We start from the raw sequence: 24,223 nt of genomic DNA, 5'->3' as shown, positions 1-24,223 counted from the left end.
CTACGTCCCTCCAGTGCCACTCCAATCCCTTCCCCTCCCCGTCCGCTGCTCCATTTCCTGCCCTGTGCTCCTTGCCTGATCTGCTGCTCTGCCTTCTGCTCCCTGCCCAATTTGCTGCATGCCATATAGACGCTGCGCTTGCCATGGGTTGCCCCCCCAGTTTAGCCAGTGTGAATGTGCCTAGGAGCCGACTCGCCCACACCACATACCTCCATAACCCCCACGATTTACGCAAGTAAGACTTCATTTTAAGCTAGAGGTCATTCCATTATATGTATACCACACACACAAAAAACTCAGGACAAAATGTATTTTTTGAAATCAAATTAATGTAAGTGTTTAACTTTTAAAATATAATTTGTTTTTTTTCCAGGTTCCAAGATGGCAAACCACCTTGTCAAAAGGAATACTTCTGAGGCAAGGGGAGGGACTTCTGGTAGCAAAGGTCAGAGGTTAGGGGGGCAAGACTTCTGGTTCCAAGGTGGCGACTAGGGGAGGGCACCTGTCAGGGGGCAGGGCTCTCCTTGCAGCCCTCAGCAGCTCACCAAAACTTGTTAAGCAGCCCTCCAGATGAAAAAAATTGCCTGCCCCTGAGCTAGTGTCATAGCAGATGTGTTCTAGCAGTTGCTTCATATCTAGCATTTCCCTTCTCTCTCAAGCATGCTTAAGTACTTACAAAGCTTCTAGAAAAATCTTACATCAACATAAAAGAGGTCCTTACAGTGTTCTAACTTAAGAAGTACTTGTTTATGATTGAAGTGGAAAGGATATTAATTTTAAGCAAGATCTTAATCTACTGGTTCTCGTAAATTCAAGCCCACCCCCTTTGCTCTGAAAGAATTCCAGCTTTTACTTTTCGCTCAGTTTTTCTGACTATGGAAAAAAAAATAAAGCAATTCTTTCCTTCCAAAAACTTCAGGTAGGCCACAACAGGTCAGAACATTTTTAACACTATGGAATCCTATTTGAAATCTCTGGGTTTATCTTGTGAATCATGCATAGATGCTTGCATACCTAATAGTGCCAATATTGTGCGATTCTGCAGCATCCTTAAAAAGGATTGTGCAGCATCCCATTAGAGAATCACTGGCTTATATCAGACGCATGGGAAGAAAGAGTAACCAGTCAAAGAGTATACATCAGACTTTAACATGTTCATGATGCATTTCATTTTTGCTGATACATTTTCCCCAATATAAGGGGCTTTCGCTGAAGATTTGAAGGTCCTTACAAAATCCCTACTCCTCTTTTGTTAAACAAAACCACCAGCTAAAAGCCTTTCAAGCAATTCTCATGGTAGTAAGCTTCTGGGTTTAAATTAATAAAACCGATTCTATAAAAGCTTTTTTAATTTATTATTTAACAAAGCGTCCAAACTTATTCAAAGGCATTAGTTGACTGTAAAAGTTTAAAAAAAGGAGGGAGTTTAATAGCTAAAACTGTAACCTTTCACAATATCACTGTGTGACTGATAGGACTCAAAGACTATTTGAACTGAGGGAAGAGTTGCAAAATGGGTAAAATAAACCCAAATAATTATGATCAAATGCAGAGAAGGATGGAATAAGATGGGAATAAAGAGTGGCAGGGTATAGAAAGCTCTACACCACAAGTGCAACAGCATCATCTTACTGTGCAACAACTGGTCTCTGGAAGCTACCCAGACAGTTGTCCACAATTTGGATGCTAATCTGGGGCTGGAAAGCTTAAGGAGGTATGCATGGCCACACCTGGGCTCGAGATCATTAAGGGATTTAAAAACCTCATTAGCAATGACCACAGAGAGGCCTGCTTGGCTGTCCTGGTAGAGAACCTTATGGTGGCTAGCTTTGCTCAAAACAAGCCTCCTCTTAACAAACGTGCAACTGTCTTTGCTTCATTGGGAACATTTCAATGTATGAACACATGACAAGTTACAGGCATGCTAAAGAAACAAGTGCACTGTGACTCACACTGTCCACTTGATCATATGCCCTTGAAATGTAGGAGTCATCCCTTTTGATGCAGAAGTGGAACTACTCTGAATCTTGACATTGAGCAGTCCCTTCATGACTCAATTGGCACAGAAAGTATACCAACAGTGATTCTGGCCTTTATTTTATCCTTGTAAGATCAAAGTTGTTCTCCAGTCCAACCAACTCCATTTACTTTGAGTATATATCTACATGGTAAAAATAGTCCTGTGCAGAGAAACACAAGCTAGCTCTGAACACGTTACCTCAGATACTGGAAAGAGTATAGCCTCATTAGTACAATGCCAATTAACCTTGCTTCTCAGCCAGTTAGCCAGGGGAAAGCATGTTTCTAGTACCGACATTGGTACCCGTGCACACCACCTCATATTGTGCTACATAAACAAAGCCTTAATTTAACAGGCAGAGAACTTTTAAAAGAAAAAGAAAGAAAAGGACATTTAAAATTTGGTCAAGGGAAAAGCAAGGTTCACATGACATTTTTTTTCCAAGCCCTGACAACCAAGACTTGGAATCCATAGATGAATAAATCTAGTCTCAAACCACTAGTACATAGAGGTGTCTGGGGTGAACTTCCAAACTCCAGAGCCCCGTGCATAAAACTTCCCAGGATCTGACTTGAAACCACAGATGGCTGATAAAATATTAAGATAAACAATTAACCCCCAGGCATTTGTTTTCTGAAGACCAAGTCAAGACAATAGTTGAAAAGCTTTAAGATAACAGACTGTATCTGTGTTGCATAAGTTTGTGCCACAGGTTCACCAAGACTACAACAAAAGTATAAAACGTGTGGTGTTCAAACAAAGCCATGAAGCCAAATTAGATACGAGGGCAGGAAGGGCTCTTAAAAACTAGGCCTTGCCTTCATTTTTAGTTTATAAATTAATTTTAAATTAAGATTTTTTTTGTGTTAATTTTAATTGAAGATGCACTAGTGAATCACATTCAAAATTGTGTTCTACAATACCCATCACTCCACAATAGAGATCAGCTTTAGAGTCAGGGGAGAAAAATTATTCACTGTGAATGTAGGTTTTCTGTCCAACATGTTATCTTTGAAAGGGACTCTTTCTTCCTCCATGCTTCAATTGGCATAGATTTAAATACAGAGCTATTTTAGAACTGTTTATATTCAGGAAAGAGAAACTACTAGCTACATTCAATACTGCAGCTGCTCTTATATAAATGCAAGTGCTGATAAACTGTTTCAGTTGACACAGTAAACAAGGATGCCCCTGTCACCCCATCTCTCCTTTAACACAGGAAAGCCAGATTCATCTTAATTCTCTTTACTATACCGAAATGGTAGGCTGCTTCTTAGATTAATCTGTTTTCATGAAGGGGGATGAGGACAACAATGAAACAGTAGGAAAGCACGCCCACATGTCAGTACTCCCTCAAAAAAATAGCCAGAGTAAATAGAGAGAATTCTCTCCAATAAAAAAGTATCCAATTTATCAAGTGTAAGCTTTGGTTTCCAAAGACTATATAGCCAAGAGACAATACCAATACAAGCTCTGAATTTACCAGGTTAACAGACTGAAAGGGTGGGAGCAACCTGACAAAATTCAATTGTGTATTCAGAGATGTAAGCTGAAGAGCTGAGCTCTATGAAAACAGCAGTACAACAGAAAGTAACAGTGAAGTGGCTTAACTCCAGTCCAAGCTGGCATCTACCTCAAAACACATGACAGAAGCATTCAAACACAACCGTGCTACCTTAAATCTAGCAAGGAGATCGCAAGCTCCAGCCAGCACCTATGCCGGGTAGACATGCCCTCAGGAAAAATGTATCTCCATGCCTCACTTATTTGTGCAAAGTCCCCTCTTTTGTTTGCCTTTTAAATTTTTTTTAAAGCAATTAGAGTTTTAGCATAGGTATTTGCCATCAGTTTAAAATAAGCATTACAATCTGCATACTAGTAAGATGCCTTTCCTGTAACTAAGACTTGTAAGAGTGAAGTACACCACTTAAAGTAACATGTCAAGAACCAAGTGGGGTATATGTTGTAGTCATGCTGGTCTGAGAAAAAGAGAGGAAAAAAAAAGTAGAGATGCAACAAACGATACATTGGTCCACATTTTACTGGCACTGATAAAAGAAAAATGACATTAAATCGACAATCAGTTTTTTTTGGCTGATGTGGCCAAGTGTCACAGATAAATGGGTGTATGTGCACAGCCACAGCATGCACCCAACCAGGAGTTCAGCCCATCAGCTTGGAGAACAGCGTGTGTGCGTGTATCGAGGCCTCATGGCAAAAGGGAGCGGGGCTGGGCATGAAAAAGAGCTGTAGCTCACCCAGGGATTGCAGGGAGACAGGGGGTGACTCCTGGCACCGTGCACCCCCAAAAAGGAGGCATGGGGGACATATGTCCCCCAACTCTGAGTGGGGCAAAGGTGGGCTGCTGCTGTGTGCTCAGGGCCAGAGGCTGCACCAAGCTCTTCCCTGCAGAGCAGGGCCTGCATTGTGCTCGGGGCAGACAGGATGAAGTGGGTGGCAGCAGGAGGGGCTACAGGGTGGCTACAGTGAATTTTGGGGTGGCTGTAGCCCCTGTTTAGTTCCCTCTCCCAGCATTCCTGTCACCCACCCCACCCCTGCCCACCATGAGCACAGCCTGGGCCCAGCCCATGCCAGGAAGAGCCGGACGCAGTCTCCAGGCCTGAATGTGCAGAGGTAGCCCTCCATTGCTCTGCGCACAGATCTGGGGGGCACATGCCTCCTCTGGGGGTGCACACAGCAACAGGAACCGACTCACCCCCACCAGGCAAGCCACGACTCCATCCGGTGCTCTGCCCCAGCTGTGCACTGCCAGCCCCCGCCTCAGCCCCATTCCCTCCCTCACCATTGCCTTGATCTATGCCCCTGGCACCCCACTTCTCCCTACTCCCCCCACAGACTTACCAGTCAGACACTGCTCTCCAGGCTGCATAATAAGCAATCAAGTCAGTATTAGCCAATATGGCTGATCATTGCTATTGCCCCCCATCATTGGTTTTGCACCAAAAAGGTGCACCCCTAAAACAAAGCTCTTGGGTCAGAGGTGATATCTTTTATCATACCAACTAAATAGTAGCAAAAAAAGTTTATTTTTTTCTAAGCTTTCAGATATAGACACCCTTCTTCAGGCTGAGGAGAATTCAAAGATTGTAAAAGTACACATACAAGTAAAAGTACTTTTACAATCTTTGTATTCTCCTCAGTCTGAAGAAGGTCATGCATATCCAAAAGCTTGTAAAGAAAGACTTTGTTTGCTACTATCTTCTTGGTCTAATAAAAGATATCACCTCGGACCCAAGAATTTTGTTCATCTTTAAGAACCAAGTGGTGCACATGAAGACCTTACTTATTTATTAGGAAAATTATAAAATAAAACATTTTTTTCTTAAGTTAAATGATGGGCTGTTTAATCTTAAAAAACGAGTCTTGAACAAACAAGGTGACCATCAGTTATTGCTCTCACTAAATATTCGAACTGATCTGGCAGAAGGAGTCATTCTGCAGTCGGGGATTTGAAGAAAAAACTTAAGTCATTTGCATGAGGTGGAGGTTTGGAGGGGAGATGCGGCATGTTTTGTGCACAAAACAAGAACTAGAGAACCATGCCATTTTCTTCCTGAGGTTTGGTTACAAATGAAAGTTGCATCAAGAGACCACTGTATTCTTTCATGCATATCTGCCCCAAGGTGCAAAACTTAAATTTTTGCCAGACCAGCAATGCCACAGAGAAACTTACGTCCAAGAAGAAACAAAATGCTGACCAAGAATGACTAAAGGCTCTCATCTTGGTTTTGAACGAAGGACTTCAGTGAATTCTCAGAATTTGAATATACATATCTGAGCTGTTTCCAGAGAAAAATATTTAAAGCTAATACAAGTATGGGTAAAGTGACGACAAGTTTTCTAAAGAGCAATTTTTGAAACAGGAAGCAAAGGAAAGAACAGCAAGGTTTAAGAAGATACAAAACTGAAGGTCTGAATTAAAAAAAAAGATTAAGTAACCAACACCTGCATACACATGCGTGTGCGCACATGTGTGCACACATGGACACAGTTAAGCTTTAAATGTTCTAAAATTAGCGCAAAGAGATTTCTTTATAATTGGGATTAGTTTCAGGAAAAACCAAATAGCCACAGAAACTACAAGTGACCTTGCTAAACTCTCTTCAAAGAAAACTTTACAAAGCACCAATTGTTCACAGTCTTTAGCAAACAGTTCATGTATCAGGTGACTCAACAGCTTTCAGAAGAGTGCCTTCAACTCAAAACAGCAAAATAGTACAGGGGGTTACAGCTTTTGTGCCAGTATCAACTATTGCAGCTTTACATGACTATTCATATCACAGAGCCAAGGAAAGTATGCATTTTCAGCTGAACATATTCGCCAGAGCTGTTCTCATTTTTTTTTGTACTAGATGACATGCCAAGACTTGTGAAAACCTGTAGTTAAAGTATATGACAGTGAAAAAGCAGAGAATGTGGAGATGAAAGTTCCTAGTCTGTTCCATCTTTGAAGGCAGTTAAGGTTTGAGGGTCCAGAAGCATTCTTCTACATTTTCTTTTGTTATTATGAAAAAGTCTCTTATCTATAGAAATTTTCCTTTTTTTTTTTTTTTTTACTAGTTCATTGTTTGGATGACAGATAATGTTTTCAGATTAATGAAAAAGCTATGTCAAAAAAATACATATTAGGCATTAAGTAAGCATTTTACAACAGCTTTAAAAGAAAGCCAAGGGAACTACTAAGTACTAAGTTTGCACATACAGAAATTCCTCCTCCCCACCTACCTGCCTGTGCAAAATGCAGCTCAACTACTGTGCCGCTGTTCAGCCGGAAGATTCTAAAGCCACAATTACCAGAGTATATGGCATGCTCGGTAGATCTATACGTTGGTAAAGGTGGTGTGTGCATGTGCATGTGCGATGGGGGTAAGGGACTGAGGGGAAAGAGGTGAGCCAGAGGCTATGTGAAATGGGTTTGATAGACAGTGCTTGGCCAGTAAGGCATACCACAAACATGATATGGCTGGGCACCTAAGGGTTTCAAATCCATCATATATGCTGAAATAATGCAGTTAAAAAAACCCAAAACAAAAACACAGAGGCATTTTGAAATTCATTTCATCTCATTATTTTATTATAAAGGAATTGCTTCAGCCAGGCCTGGCTGTTCTGGCCAGATCCTATTGCATCTATTTAGAATTTAAATATCTAAGGACCCTATTCTATGCTGCTCAAGTCCCAGCAGGGCTGTCCCTAGGGAGTGGGGAGGTAAATTGGGGCAACTGCACCCAACCCTGCGCTTTGGGGGGCCCCACAGAGCTGGGCGGAGTGGCTGCGGTGAGTCCACAATGCCACCGGCTTCACATCTGGCCATTCAGCACACCCCCCCTCACTGCTGAATCCACCACTGGCTTCCTTGTGTCCAGGGGCAGGGCCCCTCACTTGCCAATTTGGCCTGGGCCCCACAGCCTACTCAGATCATCTCTTCCTGGAAGACAGTAATGCAGGAGGTAGATGGGACATCAGCCTCCTGCTTACTGCTTTCTGTGTTTTAGTATTAAGGCTAAGATGGAGAGTCAAAGTAGTATGTGGGTTAACAATTTTTCAGGTACTTGAGCTATTACAGGGAAGCATACTGCATGAAGTGACTGGCTAACCAGAGCTTGGCAAACTATAAGCAGTAAAGAATGAACTTGTGAGAATCCTACACCCATCCCATGAACCGTATCAGTCTGGAAGTCTCACGTTCTTTCTACAGCCTTCTTTTACCATTGTTCTTTACCCTGTCCTCCCTCAAAAAAAAGGCAACCCCTTCTTCAAAATCCTACCATGCTGGGGTTCTTTACTATAATGCCTAGGCCTCAGCCAGACATGAAAGTCTTCTCCCATTTCCCAGATAACCCCTACTTACTAAGAAGGTAAACAATGTTGACCTACCACTTGAAGGATCAAAATGGATAATGAAAATATTTTCAGCAGACTGAACAACCCTCATGCACATTCTGCTATGAAGCAGCTGAAACCTATATGCATAAAGCAGGGGTAGACAATGTTTTTTTGGCTGGAATGCTGAAAAACACCACAATGCCTACCTTGGAAGGTGCTGGGGTGCCAGCATGCCAGAAAAACAAAATGAGGGCAGGGGGTACATAGCAGGATGCCCTGCTTGTGCCCCTTGCCCTGCACCCAAAGCCCCCCACCCAAAGCCCCTACCCCCCAGCCCTGCTGCCATGCACCCTGCTGCCCCTGCCCTGCACCCCAGCCTGGGCTCTGTGGCTGTCAGCAGCTACCCAGCTTTGGGTAGCTGCTGATGCCCAGGCTGCTCCCAGCAGGGCTTGCAGCATCCCAGCTGCCTGCTGGGAGCAGCCCGGGCTCCCAGCTGGCAGCAGCCACCCAGAGCCAGAGCTGGCTGCAGCCAGGAGGCTGCAAACAGCTGTGCTGGGCTCCAGAGCCTTAGTGTGGGAGGGGCCTGAGGCAGCACAACCCCGGTCTCTCCCCTGCTCCTGGCACGGAGCTGGTGACTGGGCTCCAGAGCCCAGCGCAGCCATTTGTAGTCAGCCTGGGCTCTGGCCAGCTGCAGAGAGCAGCAGGTAGGCTGCAAAACAGCTGTGCTAGGCTCCACAGCTCCAGCATCAGCTTCCTGCTGGCGATGAGTGCACACACATGGAGCTGATGTCGGAGCTGTGGAGCCCGGCGCAGTTGTTTTGTAGCCACTCTGGGCTCTGGGCAGCTGCAGCAAGCAGGCTTTAGCAGCTTGGGCTCCACAGCTCTGGCATCAGGTAGAAAAATAAGATGGGCACAGAAGAAGCTGATATTTCAGAAATAAACTGAAGAAGCCATAGAGAGGGCACAATCCAAAGTTGAGATTGGTTTACATTATTAAATAAATTAAGGTAAATGAGAAAGCTGGGTGTAAGAAGTTCAAAACGTTAATGGGAACACAAGAAAGTATTAGCTGACTATGCCATAAATATATGAAGTACTTTCTGTTAGAATTGCCATAACAAGAAGCATCCACCCTCTACTTCTCATTTAAAATCCAAAGGTTAGAAGCTTTAGAGATTGAACTATTTGCTTTAGAGACTAAATACTTAGAGTTAATATAATTTGAGAGAGAATGAGCTTAGTTTCACTTTAATTTCAATTTTTTTTTATGAAAGTACCTTTCATAAGGTAAAAGCAGTTCTTTTAAACACCTGATTAAATGATTCCATAGAAAATTTAATAAAGAAAATCCACGGTAGCTATGCAACGCCCAACAAGGGGAACAGCCACCCAAGTAACTTTTCTCCCCATAATGAAAGATTTGATGACTCAGGCACAGATAACATCTTGGTCATGAAGAACTGACTGAGTGCAGGAGGGAGAGGAGGAGGAAAGGAAGGTACACAGCTAGCTCCCCAAGGCTATTTTCTTGTTTTAGCTCAGTTTAAGATGAAAGGTTACCTGGGATATATGATTGATGGAGGACTCCATTCTCCGTAGCTGGGACGCTTGGATGTCCAGCAGTTGGAGTACATTGTTGGCCAGTGCATTGATTTGATAAGCAACACTGGCTAGAGATTGGGTTGTGTATGCTTTGGTCTCTTCTAGTGCTTTCCTTTTATCTGGAGCCTGGAAAAAGAAAAGAAAAAAAAAAGACACAAGGTTTTTGGGGATGTTTTTTTGGTACAGTCAGCAGAAATCTTTGTTTTTAGAACTGGTCACCCAAAAGACCCGACTAGAGTATCTTATCTGGCTGGATAATACAGTGTACATCAAGCAGATACTTATAACAACAAAGAAAATAGCTAAAAAAAAAACCATGGTTTGGGTTAAATAAATATATTACGTGCCAAGAAGTGATTCTTTCAGTGCAAAAATTACCCCGATTCTCTTGAGCAAAGCTTTTTGACCTGCCTATCCTCCACTTCCAAAGAAAAAGCTCCAATTCCCCGGGGTGGGAGGGGAAGGGAATAAATAAATTTGAAAAACATAACAACAGTAAGCAAGCAAGCTTTCCCTATCTTTTGAGATCATAAATCCCAAGCCAACAGGAAGGGAAAAAAAAAAACAGTTTCCCACAGCTGGGTGTCCCCCAAAGCACATGCTCTCTATGAAACCAAACTCACAGCTAGGCTGGCTCTTCATCTCACAGCAAGGGAGGCAGGAGAGCAGCATCAGGAGGTCATGCATATTAGGCTAGGGACAGAAGTTACACAAATTGGTTTAAACCTGTAACAACTGGTTTATGTGCACTCAACTTCTGTTTCCAAATGGCTGAAATTGGTTTAAGATAAACCTGGTTGAACATAATATCAGACTTAACTGATTTGGATCATACCGGTTTATGGAACTTCTGTCCCAGACCCCTTCCTGGTTTACATTAACTCAGAGTCCGCCAGCATCCCAGCATGCTTTTCAGCTCTGGGCTGGGCTGTGCTGTCTGCTCCATAGAGCATGGCTGGCCCCACCCCTGTGCTCTGTAGCCAAATCAGAGGCATGGGTGTGGCCAGCCTGCCTTGCCTGGGGCCAAGGCTGGGGTTGGGGGACTGAGCTTGACCAGACTGCAGGCACTGCTGAGGGCAGGTGTGGAGGGGGCCAGCCCAGGCTGGGCCATGGGGGCAGGGCCCTTCCCAGCTGGCTGTGGCTCAGGCTAGGGCTGAGGGAGCCATGTACCCAGATTGCTCCCAGCTCTCCACACACAGGCTGGGCTGGGCTGTCATGGTGCTGCAGGTGGCTGGGAAGGGCCCTGCCCCCGTGGCCTGGCCCAGTACAGCCCCTCTGTGACCACCATCAGCAGTGCCTGCAGCCAGCCCCACTCAGCCCCAGATGAGACAGGCAGATAGCAGGGTTGGCCCAGGCCAGGCCATGGGAGCAGGGCCCTTTCCAGCCAGCTGCAGCTCCATGACAGCCTGGTCCAGCATGCACAGGAGGCAGCTGACCAGGTAGCAGCACAGAGGCAATGCCGCTGTGGTTGTGGATGGGCACCATGGCAGCTGGGCTGGACATACAAGACTAGTTCATCATGCCTGCAGCTACCCAGGCCAGCTTGGAGACACCAGCAGGCCCAGAGCCTGGCAGCCATCTGCTGGGAAGATCATGTGCCTATGGCTGCCACCACCACCGCAGCCTGTCCGTCACTGTGCAGGAGGTGCAGCTGCGGCTGTGGGCACACGCGCCCCTGTGGTGGGTGGTTGCTAGGCTCTGCCCAAGCAGCTGCAGGTACAAATGGACTCATCCTGCACGGACAGTCCAGATGCCAAGGCACCCACCTGCAGCTACAGTGGCATCACCTCCACACTGGTGCCTGGCCAGCCACTGCCCATGTGTGCCAGACCAGACTCACAGAGCCACAGCTACTGGGAAGGGCCCTGCCCCACTATTTACACACCTCACCCAGGGCTGAGCAGGGCCAGCTGCAGGTGGGCAGGGCCCTTCACAGCCACCTGCAGCTGTACGACAGCCCAGCCCAGCCTAGCCTGGGCTCAGGGAACCAGGAGCAATCCAGAGCACAGCTCCCAAGGCCCCAACCCAAGCCTCAGGTGGCTCACAAGGGCCCTATCCCCATGGCCCAGCCCAGCCCTTTCACACCCACTCTCAGCAGCACACATTGGCCAGCTTGGCTCAGACCCCCAAGCTCAGCCCTGGGCAAGGCAGGCAAATGGCAGGGCCATGCCAGCTGGCTCTGGCCACGTCCCCTACCACAAGAGGCCAGCTAGGTAGAAAGCCAAGCAGACCCCAACTGAGGTCCCCGTCCTGGTAGGACAGAGGGAAGACAGGGGAGTTTAGTCCCCCTCCCAGCCCCCACCTCACCTGAGGTACTGTCCAGGCTGGTGTCTGGCCATGTCCCCCCCCTCGAGAACAAACCTGGCAGGGGCTGCTTCCCCCCTTCCCCATCCAGGCACACCCTGGCTGAGGTCCCTGCAGGCCAGGGTTGGGATTTAAACCCCTCCCCAATCATACTTAGCAGCCTGCCAGGGTCTGACCATGCTCCCCCTCCAGGTCAGTTGCCCTCTAGGCTTGTGGCTGCTGCCAAAGAGAAGAGAGGGCTGCTCTAGTGCCCCCCCGCCCCAGCTTCTAGCCTGAGCCACTGCAGGCATGTGCCTGCATTTCCAGAATCAAAAGTGAATGAACCAATTTGCAAGTGAGTAGACAATCTATGTAGGCTAGACTAACCTGCAAAAACTGAATTAATTCAGACTTTTTGAATGTCTGTACATAGACACAGAGGGCTCAGAAGCTTCTGGATGTCTACAAAATATACAGAGTAATAATACAATCTTTCCCTTGTTGATACTTCCTCAGAAGAAGAGAGTGTGAAGTATCCTACTGGCCACTTTAGCAGGGAGAAGCAGCAAAGGTGTAGCTATAAACAGCCCCCAACTCCTCTGCAACCATCTTGCGTCTGAAAAATCAAGCACCTCTTGTTAACTGACAGTGGGGGTGGGGAGGGAGGAGCTAGAGAGAGAACAAACACTAAACAGGCACACTTCAAGCAATGCCTGCTTTTACAAGTCAGTTGCATACAATGAGGCAGAGGTGTGAACTCAGTTCCCCTGCAAGATACAGCACAATTTCAGCTTCAAGCCAAACTGAACAAAAGTCACTCAATCTCCTTCCAGAGCAACAATACGTAAAATACCATGACAGTACTAAAGGAGAAATTTTGACAAGGTGAAATGTGTGACAGAGGAAGGCCCGCCAGAAGACAATCTTTTGCCAATACAAGCTCTTTTTTGGGTATTTTATTGGATTTAGAGTACCCATCACCATAGCAGCTACGCTCAGGGCTGAAAAAGGATTTCTATTCTAAATCCTCTCTTTCAAATCACTTAATATTTTTTCTTCCTAATTTCCACTTACTTTTAAAGGAACATCAAACAAGAAGAGGTGATATTCAACACAATAATTAAAATTGACAAAATTAAGCATAGAAATGTCAAGAAGTTCTGATTTCAGTTTATACTCCTCCCAAGACTAGCGTTACTCAACACTAGCACGTCCAATTGTCATTTTTAAATATTGCATCCTTAACTACTTAGCCGTCACAGCTTTGTTTAAATATTCAGTCTAAGTCAGGTTCTTTGGCAAGAAAACCCAATGCAAGTGCTGTAACCCTTTGATTACACAACTGCTCAGAAAGTCAGTGGTATTCTGAGGTCAGGTCAACACTTTTTTGCTAGGATATTTAGATCATATTAGAAGCTGATACTCAAAACAGAGGCTGGGGACATGCCATTCTTCATGAGGACCAGCACAGAGTGGAACACGTCTGCAGTGAGGAGCAAAAAGAATCCAAATGTAATCAAAGTGGTTATTGGGAGTGATATAAGAAATATTTGCTTTTAAACAAACGATGCTACTGGCTCCCTGATGCTAGAAGTTTTCCAGTAACTTGAAGCAGTATACGATGCACTCAAACATGTAACTTCCTTTGTTAGTGTTAAAATAACTGCTAACACCTTAAAAACCACAAAATTAACAGGTGCCTGTTGTCACCAGCCTTTGCCTTAACATTTGTAACCATTTTCACTACTTCAAGCATCTGTGGCAGCAGCATAGACTTTAAATAAAATCAATCAATTGCTGAGATGCCCTGTCCTGCTCTGAGGAGGGCTAGACAACACAAAACAACAAGTCTGAGAAATACCCCTGCTCCCATCACTATGGGCAGTGATGGAAACGCCACTGTAGTGAGTGTCACTGAAAACCACAAAGAATGGCTTCCGCTTGGCCGCATCTACTACAATAAACCGATCAGCCTCACTCATACCTCAGTGACTCAGCCATGTGTCTCACTCAGCAGTCCTCTCTCAAGCCAGATCCTTCTCAAGGAGCTCTTTCCCAATTAAGGAGCGGTGGGTCACAGCAAGTAAGAATATGACACAAAGCTACACCATGGCCCAGCTGGATAGTAGCAGTCTTCTCATCTGACATTACCCAAGGCATCTCTTTATTTCAGCAAGCAGACAGCTTCAGTCAGTCAAATGCCTGGCCCTTATTACTTTCAGTTGTTTGAACACCTGGAACTTATTTGTTTGTCCAAATGACATCATGAATATTATATGTACGCAGTCTTTCTTGATGAAGATAGAGACGCATCAGTTAGTGCATACTTCACTGGTACCTCAGCTTTAAGGCAAACAGCTAAGTGAAATTTCCCTAACTTGACTGGGAACTACTCATGTCCATGATTACAAAGTTAGAACTCCATAACCTATATTTAAATTTTTAAAAAAAGGGAAGAAAAAAAAGAGATCATATCCATTTCCCTTTTCAAAAGATTTTAAAAAGAAAGTTGAGACATAACAGCCTTACAAAACTACAAAAATGGGTAGGTTTGATACTACCTGGCACTTGTAGCAATTTCTACTTCAAAACAATTGAAAAAAAAAATCTAACACATATTGAAATAAAATAGTGACAACTCCCCTAACATGGAGATATTATCCCAATTATATGTATGGTGAAACTGAGACACTGGCTAGTTGTGTGACTTCAAATTCACTCAGTGAATCAAGGAGAAACAGAACCCTGCTCTTCTACAACGTTTAGGTCATCAATCCTCTTCAAGAGAAAGTTTGGACTAGATAATAGTAAAATTACCTTTCAAGTGCTTTGATACTAGACACTAGCATTTTCATATTGTCAAGTTCTCTTTCAATGAAGGATCACATGTAACATATGCACTCTCCTCCTAAAAGAAGGCATTTCAGAGTAAAAGCCAAATGCAAATGGAAATCTCCCACGGACTTCAGCAGGACCACAATTTTATCCCATGGGGTCCTACCAAACATTGTCCAGGAACAAATTTGCAACTCAAACTAGCTGAGGCAGATTTGGCAAACATACCAAAGATATTTACAGGCTACCCAAACTGGAATTTGAACTCAGTAGCAGTGCAAGTACAATTAAGATACAACTGCTCAGCTACACATCAGGATTCTTCCTGGTAAGCAGACTATTACTTCTTAAAGATTCAACACAGGATCATAAATAATCCACTTTGTCTCTAGCAAAAGCTACAGGGGGTTGAGAGAAATAAAAAAAGTCTGACACTAATCAATTTTCTTGTTTAACTTTCTAACTTCAAAAACATTTTTCAGTTTAAGATTTTTCAGAAAACCTCCTTTTCTTGTACCACTACTGATCTGTCCCTTGCCCATTTCTCCTTATGAGACATATAAGGAAAACAAAATGCCAATTTAGCTCTCCGCTTACACAGAAATTCAAAATCTAGATATAAACCTCTCCTGAAACTTTAGAAGCTGGTGTTCAAATGAACACTGACTTTCCTATCACTTCATGTGGCACAAGTCTAGATTTGAAAAGGCTGAATATTCCCCATATTACTTTCAGGATTGTAGAAATATTACTACATTAGATTGGTTCACTCCACCCCATGGAACTGGCAAAATAAAACAAAATGACGACATCTAGCAATCCCAATCCAGCCAACCCTTCAGGGTCAGATACCACAGAATCTGCTCATCGTTCTCTGGACCTTTCCAAGTGGTAGACAAAAAGGAACCCACCTGTATATCAGCAGGCATATCTATATGTCAGTGGTTACTCCATGAGTCAGCAATATTTTAGGGCAAAGGGTCAAAAAACACCTGCAACCTCAACTTATAAGAAGTTGGTGTGCCAGAAGCAGATAGCAGAGGAGCCACAAGGGGCCCAATCCTTTTTGTGGCAGTGCAATCCTGGCCCCTTCTGCACCTGTTCACCCAGGCCAAGCAAAATGCCTTCACATGCCACACTCTGGCACCTGTGCCAGGAGTTGCCTACCCCTGAACTACACAGTACTTTCATCAGCTTTCCTCCATGTTCCCTGCCCCCTCAATCTCAGCCAACCATCATCTTCCTACCTTTTCTGGCTTACAAACTTGAGATAATGTAAGACTCCCTCCAACACACCCAATCCCTTTCCAAATGCTAGCCCACCTTTCACAGCATTTCAATCCATCTGCTCAGTACTTCACTGCAGAACAGCCCTTCATTATATCCTCCCCAACTTCTAAATCTCACACCTCTCCCCATTTTCAGTCCCATTCACTATGCTGCTAATTTATACAATAACCAGTGGAGAGGCTTCTGACTTGTCTTACATAAATTCCCCATCATAAACAAGTAATGATTAAAATGGAGCATTGCATGCAGCAAGAACAAGAAGCACTGCCCCTAGAAGAGTTTAATCTATTTGACACGTCAGCATTCAACAGGACACAGTTGGGGGGAAGGGGAGACATGACACACACTAAACAAGGGATAGTTAGAGCTCTTTGAGGGAAGTCTGTCTCTGTCCTGCAGCATGTATTATCCCATTCCCCTCCCCAATCCTCATCTGCTGGAATGTAATTAAAGTTGCATAAAGAAAAAAAATGCACAACTGCTTTAGGGCAATGCTACATCAGTTGGCCAATAATAATTAAGCTAAGCAGAGAAGTTAATGATTCAGTATCCTGTAACTTGTCAGATGCTTGGCATTCTACTCCAGGGTCCAGACCTTCTTTAATGTTCTGATCTACAGAAATGCTATGAACATACGGCTTCGACAATGTGCTACATCTGTTTCTGCAAAAAAGAAAAGCATGTATGGTTTTGCACCTTTGTATTTTCACAAAGCTTCTTTTTCCAGCTTTGCATCAACAATTAAAAAGGAAAATTATATTATTCTAAATCAGTCTGTGACTTAACTTGCCTTTATAACACTGCACTTCAGGTACTATAACTTGTATTTTCTTTTAAGCAGAAGCAAACAGATTGGTCTGACTGCCAGACTTATTTCATCCTTTATTCACTGCTCTTTATTATTTAGCTTCCTTAGAAACTTAGAATGTAATATACTTCCCAATAAAACTGGTGATCAGGCTAGTGCTTCAGAATATTGCCTCTTTTCATGACAGTCTGTCCATTCTATATTAAGAACCAAAATGCGGGTCCCAGCAGAATCATGAGTTTTTGTCAATTAACTCAGACCTAAGCTGTGGAGAGATCTGAAGCTCAAGGACTACATACAAGTCACCTCAAGACCATGGCTCACTGACAGATCACCCTCAAAAAAAAAAAAATCAAGGAACTCCCAACAACGAGACCCAAGCTAACACAACCAGAAGAAAAATATGGACAGAAGAGGCCTCCTTCAGCAAAACAAGAGTCAGTATGGCATGAATTTATGGCCTGGAAGAACACACAAGCAAGTCTTAGCCCAGCTTCAATAGCTGGGTATTGATAACCAATCCAGCTTTCTCCAAGCCAGAGATCCTCTATTCGTACTCGTAAAACAACAAATACATGGTGAGGACTAACAGGAAAGAAGACAAGCAAGGGGCAAAGGGACACATAGGGAACAGTAAAGAGCTTCTAGCTGCTGCTAACAAGGTTGGGCATGTGAACTAAGGTTTTCATTGAAAGTTAAAAAGGAGACCCAGCTGTAACTGATATTCTGATTATTCCTATTTTTAGTGGAACTGGAAAAATTCTCCCATTTCAGATGAATGGTAAATATGTACATCCAGGTCAATGGCCTGGAGAATCTCAGCAGTACTGAAACCTGGCAGCTATATGCTGGCATGCACACAGGGCATAAATAGAAAAATTACCTCCCCATCCAGGAAATGGAGATGCTAGCTTACTAAGCAGCCCCCAACACCCAGCATTTTTAACACAATGGCTAAGTACAGACAGTCAAAAAGCCCAAGACTGAATTGATTCAGTCTTTGCAAGTTAGTTTAAGCTGCAAAGACTGCACCAACAAACAAATGAAGACATCCACTTTTGATTCAGGTAATGCAGCCACATGCCTGCAGCAGCTCAAGCCAGAACCAGGGAGTGCTAGAGCACAGCTCTCTGGCACATAGCTAGCATGGGCTATGTGTTTGTTTCCTCTTCCTGCTGCTCCAAGTTCTCTGGGATTTGCAGTCCAGTCACAACAGCACGACTCTGCAGGGTTGCTCATCATTTCTTCTTCCTGTTTCCAGGTGCCTCTGGAATTTGTAGTCCAGTGACAGCCAGCAGTAAGCAAGCAGGGCTGGGCAACTCTATACTTGGGGGATGGGGAGTTTAACCCTCCTCCATAGCCCCAGACCCCAACCAGGGTTTGCCTGGGGGTGGGGGCAGTGAGCCAGCCCTCACTGCTCCAGCTAGGGAGCAGAGGGCCACAACCAGCCCTGCTCTCTGGAGTAGACAGCACAGCACAGCCCAGCTCAGGTCTGCAAAGCATGATGGGATGCTGGGGGACTCCAACTTAACTTGAACCAGGAAAGGGTCAGGGACAAAAGTTTCATAAATTGGTTTGACCTAAATCAGTTAAGTCTGATACTATATTCAACCAGATTTATCTTAAACCAGTTTTGGCCATTTTGAAGCTGGTTTATGTGCACTGAACTTCTGTTCAGTTACAGGTTTAAACCAGTTTATGTGCAACTTCTGTCCCTAGCCAATGTGGCATTTTAAGGCCTCCAAGATGAGCTTAAAAAGTTTCCACCAAGCTGCTCCCTCATCTCAGTGATAAGGCTTTTATGAACATGGAAAGCTGCACTACAGTTTTAAAAAGATTTATTCTTCTGATTATTGTTGGCAGTAGGCCTTGGAATTTCTCAGTGTTGCAACTTATGTTCAGCTTGGTCTAAGCATTCTGCATCTGAGTTTCAGTAATGGTGTGTCAGAGGTTTAATTATGCCCACTCATACTAGATAATGTTTACCTACTACAAGCCAAAAGTCTAATTTGAATGGAATATTACGAACTGTAAATCCAGAGGTTATTTTAAGTAATTGAGGAGCTACCTGCTGAATTGGGTAGGTGGCCCATGGAAAAAAGCTTCCTTTTAGTCATATTTCATGCTGCTTTTTAAAATACTTTGCATACAGGTTGCATTGTAGAAGTCATGTTTATCTGCTACTGACAACAAGTTATTTTATCATAACCTCAATCTATAATAATGGAAAAAGGAAGAAAGTCAGATCACAAGAGCAGCAAGCAAAAGCTTTTCTGCACTAGAGGAAACTTCCAGGCACTGACTAACAGTAAGTTATTCAAAGAGATTTAAACAGCATAGCTGACTGAGGATGTCAGTAATAAAGTGCTTACCAGTCAGCACCAGTCTCTCAGGATGGGTGAGAGTACTGTACAGCCTTAAGGTACACCCATCACTCCAACTGAGGGAGGGAAAAGAGCATTCATTATCCAAAAGATTGACTAGGAAAAAATTTTAAAATTTATGAATGGGTGTTGCTTACTCAGAGGGGACAGCAGCAGTGGCAGGAAGACAGGGGAGTTAGAGGCATCAAATGGCTCCTGGAAAGTATTTATTGTTCTGTTCTTACCTAGCAACTAAAGCTGAGATTCTGATGCATGGATTGCACAACATCTCAGACAAGGCCGTTATTTGTTTAAAGAAGAGGGGCCCCCAAAATTAAGTGCCTAAATCCACTTTTACGTACCTAATACATAACATTATCATCTACTAGTCCTGAGCACAGAGCTGCTTAGAAGTACTGAGCACTTTTGACAAACAAATGAGGAAACTTAAAAAACCCAGGCTTAGGCAACCCTCATCCTTTTTTATATAATCTCAGCCCTCATCTTGATTAGCATCCCCAAGCACCCACAAAAAAAAAAATCCCAGCAAGCACAGAGTAGGCAAATTTTATATAGAATTGTACAGGTCATGATTTTGCCTGGACCCTAGCTATTGACTCCATGTAGCATCTTTGCCTAGCATCCCCACGGTTATTACCATCAGTATTAGCAGTGGTGGGAAATCCTAGTGGGCAGAGCCTGATAACATTGTGGCCTGCTTGCTGTGTCATTCTAAGAGGATATAAATATTTACATGCCAAGCTCAGGCAAGCCTTTAATTACCAACTTGAACTTTATAAATAGAATGACTTCAAATTAAACAATTCAATTTGGAGTGCTATACTGGCTCTAGAAGTTTTTCCTGGGTATTTTACCAAAGTCCCTCCCCATCCTTCAACTACACCAGATCAGTGCCTGTCTTTTTCTATGCTTCTTAGGGGAACATAAAAAGAGAAAAGAATTGAAACCATGAGATATTAGTGGATTAATTTTGTAATCAATCAGCCAAGCATTTTTAGCACTAAGTTACCCAAACTCAGTGAACACAGTAGCACATATTTCTTGTCTGAAATTCTTTCCCCAAGGGAAAAATACTTTGCTTTTTCATGGGCATGGGAAAGAGAAAAAAAAAAGAGATGTTACCAAATACACCTTTCCCTCCAAATCCTGCAGTGAGGCCTCAAACACTTTAACACTCAGAGATTGCATATTCCAATAATAAAAGGGATGTTAGAGGGAATTTAAAAAACAGAATGCCATACTAAATTTCCGAAGTACAGTCAGATAGCAAAAGTTTCCCAATAACAGGCCCAGGTTCTCATGGGAGACTTCAATCACCCTGACATCTGCTGAAAGAGCAATACAGCAGTGCACAGGCAATCCAGGAAGTTTTTGGAGAGTGCTGGGGGCAACTTTCTGGTGCAAATGTTGGAGAGGCCAACTGGGGGCTGTGTTCTTCTCAGCTTGCTGCTCACACACAGGGAATACTTGGTGGGGCATGGAGAAGTGGAAGGCAACTTGGGCAGCAGCAATCATGTGATGATTCAGTCCAGGATCCTGAGGAAAGAAAGGAAGGAGAGCAGCAGAGTCAGGACCCTGGACTTCAGAAAAGCAGAGACTGACTCTCTTAGGGAACTGATGGGCAGGATCTCCTGAGAGGCAAGTCTGAAGGGAGTCCAGAACAGCTGGTTGTATTTAAAAAAACCAAAACCAGAACAAAAAGCACCTTACTGAGGACATGAAATTGAACCATCCCAGCACACAGAAACACTAGCAAGTATGGCAGCAGATCAGCTTGGCTTAGAAGGGAACTCTTCAGTGAGCTATCACACACACACAAAAAAGGAAGCTTACAAAAAATAGAAATTTGGAAAAACTACTAGGGGGGAGTATAAGAGTGCTGCTTGGGCATGCAGGGATGAAATCAGGAACACCAAAGCACAACTGGAGTTGAAGCTAGCAAGCAAAGTAAAGGATAACAAGTAGAGGTGCCGATATAAGGAAGATTGACAGCATCGGCAAACAGCTTTTTTTGGCCAATGTGACCATAATGTTGCCAATAAATGCCCCATGCATGCACGCAGCCCACAGCACATTACGTAAGTGGCCAGGAGCACAGGCCAGTGTGAAGAGCAGCCAGGTCTGGCTGGTAAGACTGTTGTGAGGGAAGGAGCAAGGGTGGGGACCAGATCAAAGCCCAGTAGCGAGGCAGTGGGGCTGGCGCTACTCAGCTGGAGCCAAAAACTTAGAACGGAGCCACAAGCAACTTGTCCAGTGCCTGTGGAGGTGTGGGCAGCTCCCGCCACTGCACACACCCCAGGAGCGCATGAGGGGCATGTGCCTCCAGATCTGCATGGGTGGGGGCCCAGGGTGGGCAGAACTACAGGGAATTTGGATGGGGCTGCAGCTCCCTCCTGTAGCGCCCCCTCCCAGCATTGCCACCACCTGCCCTGAGCGCAGCCCGGCCCAGTCCCCACCAGGAATAGTACAGTACCACCCCGGCCCCAGCCTGCAGTGGCAGCCCACCTTTGCCCCACGCACAGATCCAGGGTTAAATGCCCCCCATGCCCTCCCAGGGTAGGTGCAGTGGTGGGAGCTTCTCCCCGCCCCCCTCCCCTGCCAGCCACTCATGGCTCCATCCCAGTCTCAGCCCCAGCTCCAGTCCCTCCCTCACCATGGTTGCCTCAATCTATGGACCCCCACCCCCCACGCCCATTCCCTCCCCACTTCTCCCACAACAGACTTACTAGCTGGAAGCCACTCTCCATGCTGCCTGGCTGCATATCGGAATTAGATCGGTATCGGCCAATATGGCTCGCTAAAACTTGGCCATCGGTATTGGCCACAAAAAATATCTATCAGTGCATCAGTAACAAGGGTTTCTACACGTAATGTCAGCAACAAGGGGAAGATCAGGGAAAGTGCAAGTCCCTTACTGAACAGGGGAGACAACCTAGTTGTCCCAGGGGCACAAGCATGGGGGCATTCACCCCCAGAGGGGAAACCCCAAAAACAAAGACCACTTACCTACTTTAGGGCTCCAGACTCCAAAAGAGTGACACCAACAAGAAAAACCCACGCGGTTCACCTGCCGCACCTATATACAGCTGGGGCCAGCGGGTGACATCACAGACTATCACCAGCCGGCCAGGTGATAGTAAAAAGCTGGCACCAGCTGGGAGCCGAGGAGAGCAGGAGAGGCAGTGGAGGCTTTCCACACCAGCAGCAGTCCACGCCGGCATAGCAAAGGAATTGCCGATTGAGCAGGGATACCCAGGCAGCAACAGCTGCAGAAGAACCCCACGCTGGTCACAGGCAGCACCAGCATGTGGAAAGAGACCCCGCTCCAAGAAGAGCAGGGAGAGACACAGAAGGCAAGGGACACTACTCACACCAGGCACATACCAATCGGGTCAGGGGAGGAGAATTAGCCAAGAGAGGCATAGGAAGCTCTCAACAGAGGCAGAGAGTGGAGCAGCGTCAAGGGACACAGCCAGGCACAGGCTTTAGGGCAGAGCAAGTTTAGTAAGTCGGTTCAGCCTGATCTTTAATTTATCTCGCATACCTGCCTTTTTTTTCCCCCTTCCTTTGTGTTCTTCCCTTTTGTTTGCTATTAGCCTGTGCCTCCTCCTCAGTTGTCTTGTTTTAAATTTTTCTTTATATTTCTCATTTGGCTGGCTATCTTTCGTTGATGAGTCTGGACAACAGCCATACACCAAGGATAGCTCACATGAAGCGGCAGACATCTGGCCAAAAGCAAGAGGGACTCACAAAAGAGGGAAATATCCAATGGATCCACAGTCTATTAGAGGAAGGAGAAGGGGGCCCGATACTGGAGACTGTGCAATGGGTAAGAGTCATCAAGACCGGAGGACCAGAAACATCAAGATCAGGTGGCCTGTAGGAGGCTGGCGTATGAAAAGGGTGTAGGAGAGGTGAAGCCCTGCAAATATCCATTGGGAGGAACAACCAACCTCGAGGGACCACTAACAGGAGACCCCACCACTAAAGCAACATTCGAAGCGCGGCAGAAGAGTTCTGGGGTCCTCCCTGGGGTGATCGGGGTCCCTTTCAGAGGTTACACAAAGCTTTCTTGCGCCCATCACCAAGCGTCTGTGCCAAGGCAACACGTGAATGGATACTCAAAACAAAGCGGGCACACTAATGATAGATGATAATGCCATTTTTTACCTCAGTCTTCACAGGAAAGGTCAGCTCCCAAGCTACTACACCTGGCAGCACAGTTTAGGAAAGATGTGACAGCAGCTGACAATGGCAAAAGAACAGGTTTAAGGACTGTTTAGAAAAGCTGAATGTGCACAAGTCCATGGGGCTGGACGCAATGCACCCAAGAGTGGTGAAGGAGTTGGCTGATATGATTGCAGAGCTGCTGGCCATTATCTCTGAAAACTTGTGGCGAATGGGAGATGTCCTGAATGATTTGAAAAGGGAAAACATAATGCCCATATATTTAAGAAAAAGGAAAGAGGGGGATCCAGGGAACTATAGACCAGTCAGTTCACCTCAGTCCTTGGAAAAATCATGGAGCAGGTGCTCAAGGAATCCATTTCTAACCACTTGGAAAACATGATTAGGAACAATCAGCATGGATTCATAACAGACAAGTCAATCTGGCTGCCTTCTATGATGAGAAGACTGGCTCTGTGGATGCAGGGAGAGCAGTGGATGTGACATACCTTGACTTTAGCAAGGCTTTTGATACTGTCTCCCACAACATTCTTGAAGAAAACTAAGAAATTCTGGGTTGGATGAATGGACACGTTGGGAAATTTGGTCGTCACCCCAGACAGCAAAGCTAACATGTTTAATGATTTCTTTGCCTCCGTCTTCCTAAGCAGCGACCAGAACAGCCACCTCCCTGCTGGGGCCCCCTCAGGGCCCGGAGGAGGCACACCTGGGCCAAGGGTTAGTGAGGATTTAGTTAGGGAGCTTCTGGAGGGGCTGGACGTATTCAAGTCAGCCGGTCCGGATGATCTCCACCCTAGAGTTCTAAAGGAATTGGCTGAGGTCATTGCAGGACCCCTGGCACGGCTTTACGAGCACTCATGGTGCTCTGGAGTGGTGCCAGAAGACTGGAAGAGGGCCAATGTGGTTCCCATCTTCAAAAAAGGGAGGAAAGAGGACCCGGGAAACTACAGGTCAGTTAGTCTTACC

General features: G+C 45.0%; 1 protein-coding gene across 10 annotated transcripts in view; it reads right to left on the bottom strand.

Annotated features, from left to right (window-relative positions):
* The window catches only part of ABI1 (abl interactor 1), a 139,611-nt gene that overhangs the window by 88,814 nt on the left and 26,574 nt on the right, over positions 1-24,223 (bottom strand). For all 10 annotated transcript variants that reach the window (XM_019508258.1, XM_019508261.1, XM_019508265.1 and 7 more), the window contains exon 2: positions 9,428-9,595. In XM_019508258.1, coding sequence (XP_019363803.1) covers positions 9,428-9,595 — 168 coding nt within the window. The remainder of the gene's footprint in view (positions 1-9,427; positions 9,596-24,223) is intronic.

Source organism: Gavialis gangeticus, unplaced genomic scaffold (assembly GCF_001723915.1).
Source record: "Gavialis gangeticus isolate Ggan-Ray unplaced genomic scaffold, GavGan_comp1, whole genome shotgun sequence".
Taxonomy (NCBI): domain Eukaryota; kingdom Metazoa; phylum Chordata; order Crocodylia; family Gavialidae; genus Gavialis; species Gavialis gangeticus.
Note: the sequence above shows the minus strand (reverse complement) of the source record. Positions and strands in the feature narration are given on the sequence as shown.